The sequence below is a fragment of the Trypanosoma grayi genome, assembly GCF_000691245.1.
Source record: "Trypanosoma grayi strain ANR4 Tgr_595_V1, whole genome shotgun sequence".
Classification (NCBI taxonomy): Eukaryota; Euglenozoa; class Kinetoplastea; order Trypanosomatida; family Trypanosomatidae; genus Trypanosoma; species Trypanosoma grayi.
The window spans coordinates 7,529-10,883 of record NW_008826214.1 but is presented as its reverse complement, the minus strand read 5'-3'; the positions used below and the strand labels follow the sequence as shown (position 1 = coordinate 10,883).

Sequence of the window (3,355 nt, the reverse complement as noted above, 5' to 3'; positions counted from 1 at the left end):
GCGAAAAGGCTGCAGAAGAAAAGGCCCAAAACATAATTCTACACGCTGGGGCCGGGGCGGCCGTGTTGGCTTTGAAGGCGCCCGGGGGCAATTTGCATCCGGCAGGCGCGCGGGCATGCTTCCGGAGCGTGGCGTGGTCGGGCTGGCTCGTTGGGGTCGCCCTTCCCCTGTGTTCAGGAAGCGCGGCCTCGAAGCCGAATGCGCCGCTGGGAAAGCGGAAGGTCCCGGAACAATAGGGGCGGGGCATGCCGCCCCACCGTGGCGACAAATTTGCGCCCGGACGGGGAACCTTCGAACGGCCTTGCCCAAAAGGGTGCGGTGCGCCAGGGCCCCGCTTAGCCGCGATAAGGGGGCGGCGGGCTTGCGACGCGCTCCGCGCCCCACTTTCGCCAGCGAACCCCCGCCCGCGCTGATCGGTTTCGTTCGGATTGGGTGCTCCGCGCTGGCGTGCTATGGGGCGGCTCGGGAAAACGTTTCCTTTTTCTTTTATGATTGGTTTGGGGGAAAGGGGCCTCGGGCCTTTCCCTCCCTCCTGGAAACTCGGTGTCGGGCGCCTGTTCCCTCAGAGTTGTTCGTGTTTCCCAATTGTTTTTTAATTTTCGTTTTTGGATTTGGCAGGCCCCGTTTCTTGTTGGCGAAGCCCCGTCCAACCTTCCAGGTGTCCGGGTCTGTGTCAGTGTGGGGGCGCCTCGGCGCGAGCCGCCCTTCCCACATTTGGAAGCCACAAGGTGCAAAATTCAGAACGACAAAGCGACCGCATCGTTCGTCTGGGGGTGTTGTGGGAGAGGCTCTCGTCGTGTCCGGCCCCAGGCGAGCTTACAAAAAAAAAAAAAAAGAACCCATGCGCTTTTCAGGGTGCAAAAAAAAAGCCAATACGTTCCAGCAAAACACCTCTTAACCCCAACCGGATGGCGCGTTTGAAAGCATGTCGTGCTTTGGGCGTCTCTACAAATAATTTGCTGCTTATGCCTGCCTTTTTAACCGGGCACCGCCCCACGTTCCTGAAATAACTTATTGGAAAGGTTTTTCCCGTGATTTCCCAACTGGGAACAAGGGGCGCGAAATCTGGCAGGTAAATGCAGTGGCCGCACTCACCCCCCGAGAGTTTTTATGCAATGCTGATGTTCTGCCGCAAATGGGGGTAAGGGATGGGGTCTATTTCTGCGCCCCGCGCCTGCTAACGCATTTTTGTTGTAAAAGATTCTGAAAAGACTCTCATGCGATGGGGGTTTATTCACTATATCATTTGATGCATTTCCTTCTCCATGATATTTTACCCCTGGTTCCCATGGTTTGATTTATGGTTAGGGTGGCAATTGGGCCTTTGGGGTGGTGAGTAGTTTCCAAAATTTCCACCCCACCAAAACCCATTGGGACCGCCGCGCTGCGGGTTAGGGGGCCAAAAGTTGTCCTTTCGTAAGCAACACATGGTAATAAAGGCTTAAATGTTATATACCTATGTAATGTAGTTAACCTATTTGCATGATGCTGCGCCGAAGGTTGGGATGAAGGCGGACCCTGTGTGCATGAATATTTTTCTTCAATTATTCCGTTTGCCTATTTCCTTTAGATCAAACAGAATACTTCCAACAACATATTCTTATTAATACTATTATAGATTGTTGTGTGCTTATATGTGAGCGCGGATCATTTGCCAAGAAAAAGGTCTCAACCGGAGCAGAGCTTTGTCGTGATTGTAGCATCACTGAAGCGACGCGAATGCGCTGACCAACCCGAATAAGCGTCCCGAAGACAAGAAGAGACATTTTTATTCGGCAAGATGGTTTGCTTTTGAACGAGCACTTTCCTAAGAAGGCACAAAACATACCCCAAGCAATCCTGCCATTTGCATTTCGACAATTCTTGCGAAACCTCAATGTCCAAATATACACTTTAGGGTGTGACAAACCCCATCATGGATTTCAGCAAAGACTTAAACGCGTGAGAGTCACACCGCTGAGGACGGAAAAACGAAGCATTGACCACTGCAGAGGCTTCTCCATTGCGGCAAAAAGCAATCAAAGCGACGTAAAACTAAAGGCTTAGGCATTGACAATTTAACGTGAAGTGGCTGGCCGCCAGGTTTGTGCCCTCCGAGAAGATCTTGAAGCGAATGGGGGCCCATCCAGACACAGCTGCAGTCAGAGCCTGAACTGCGCTTTCCCCTCGACCCGGCACCTCCCGCANCCACCGGGAGCTGCCGGGTAGCTTTCACCACCGGGAGCTGCTGGGTAGCTTCCGCCACCGGGAGCTGCTGGGTAGCTTCCGCCACCGGGAGCTGCTGGGTAGCTTTCGCCACCGGGAGCTGCTGGGTAGCTTTCGCCACCAGGAGCTGCCGGATAGCTTCCGCCACCGGGAGCTGCCGGGTAGCTTTCGCCACCGGGAGCTGCTGGGTAGCTTCCGCCGCCGGGAGCTGCCGGGTAGCTTTCGCCACCAGGAGCTGCTGGGTTGCTTTCGCCACCGGGAGCTGCTGGATTGCTTTCGCCACCGGGAGCTGCCGGGTTGCTTTCGCTGGGTGGAATTTCTGCAACACTCTCGTCACTTGAACTTTGTGCACTGCAAGTGGAGCTGAGCAGCAGCAGCAGCGCTGTCACGAACAGCAAGTGACGCATCTTCGTATGCATGTGTGTATGTGTGAGTCGCTTAGTGTAGGGCGTGCAGGTAGGTACTTCCTTGCGGCAGTGTGCNATGAAGAGAGACAGCAGATGGCACATCCAACAAGCAGCAACCAACACAGCCAATCGTTTCCAGATGCACACCTACAAGCCATTCAAACAACACCGACCGCGGAGACCCAATGGCTCTCCACAGTTAATACCTATACGGTTAAAAAAGAAAGTTCACGATCACAACCCCCACCATCTACATACACCATTGCAGCTCCGATGCTCACTTCAGGCATACCCAAAGGACAGCCTAGTTTTACTGTCTCGTTGGAGAGCATGGGGGCGGGGGTTGACCGTGGTGCAGGGCAGCAGTTGTTCCCCGCGCTCTACACCGCTGGGGGACACTGCTATCGGCTGCTACAGAAACGGAGGGACTAAACGCGCTGGGTCGGTATTGCCGACCATCCGAGTGAGGGTGAAAGAAAACATAGAAAATAAAATAAAAGCCACAAATACAGAATAAACAATAACCCCCGAAATATATTTACTCACGGAAAAAAGACAACGGCAAGCACCGTACCAATCCATAATGCGGGTACGAACAGCGACGCCCGGGTGACACCATCGACGTCGTTGTTTGAAACTTCAGACAGCGTCTCACTGCCTCCACTACTGACACCCTTGCTGTCAGACCCTGCAACGTCCCAGCTGCCGGGGGCTGCCGGGTTGCTTTCGCCACCGGGAGCTGC

The 3,355-nt window shown here is 54.2% G+C and overlaps 1 protein-coding gene across 1 annotated transcript; it reads left to right on the top strand.

Annotated features, from left to right (window-relative positions):
- Positions 1–115: 115 nt before the first annotated feature.
- On the top strand, positions 116–898 carry DQ04_05951030 (hypothetical protein; the record flags this gene model as incomplete). The annotated part of the gene is made up of 1 exon (XM_009314464.1): positions 116–898. The coding sequence occupies one exon, from the start codon at positions 116–118 to the stop codon at positions 896–898; it is 783 nt and encodes a 260-aa protein (XP_009312739.1).
- Positions 899–3,355: the final 2,457 nt, after the last annotated feature.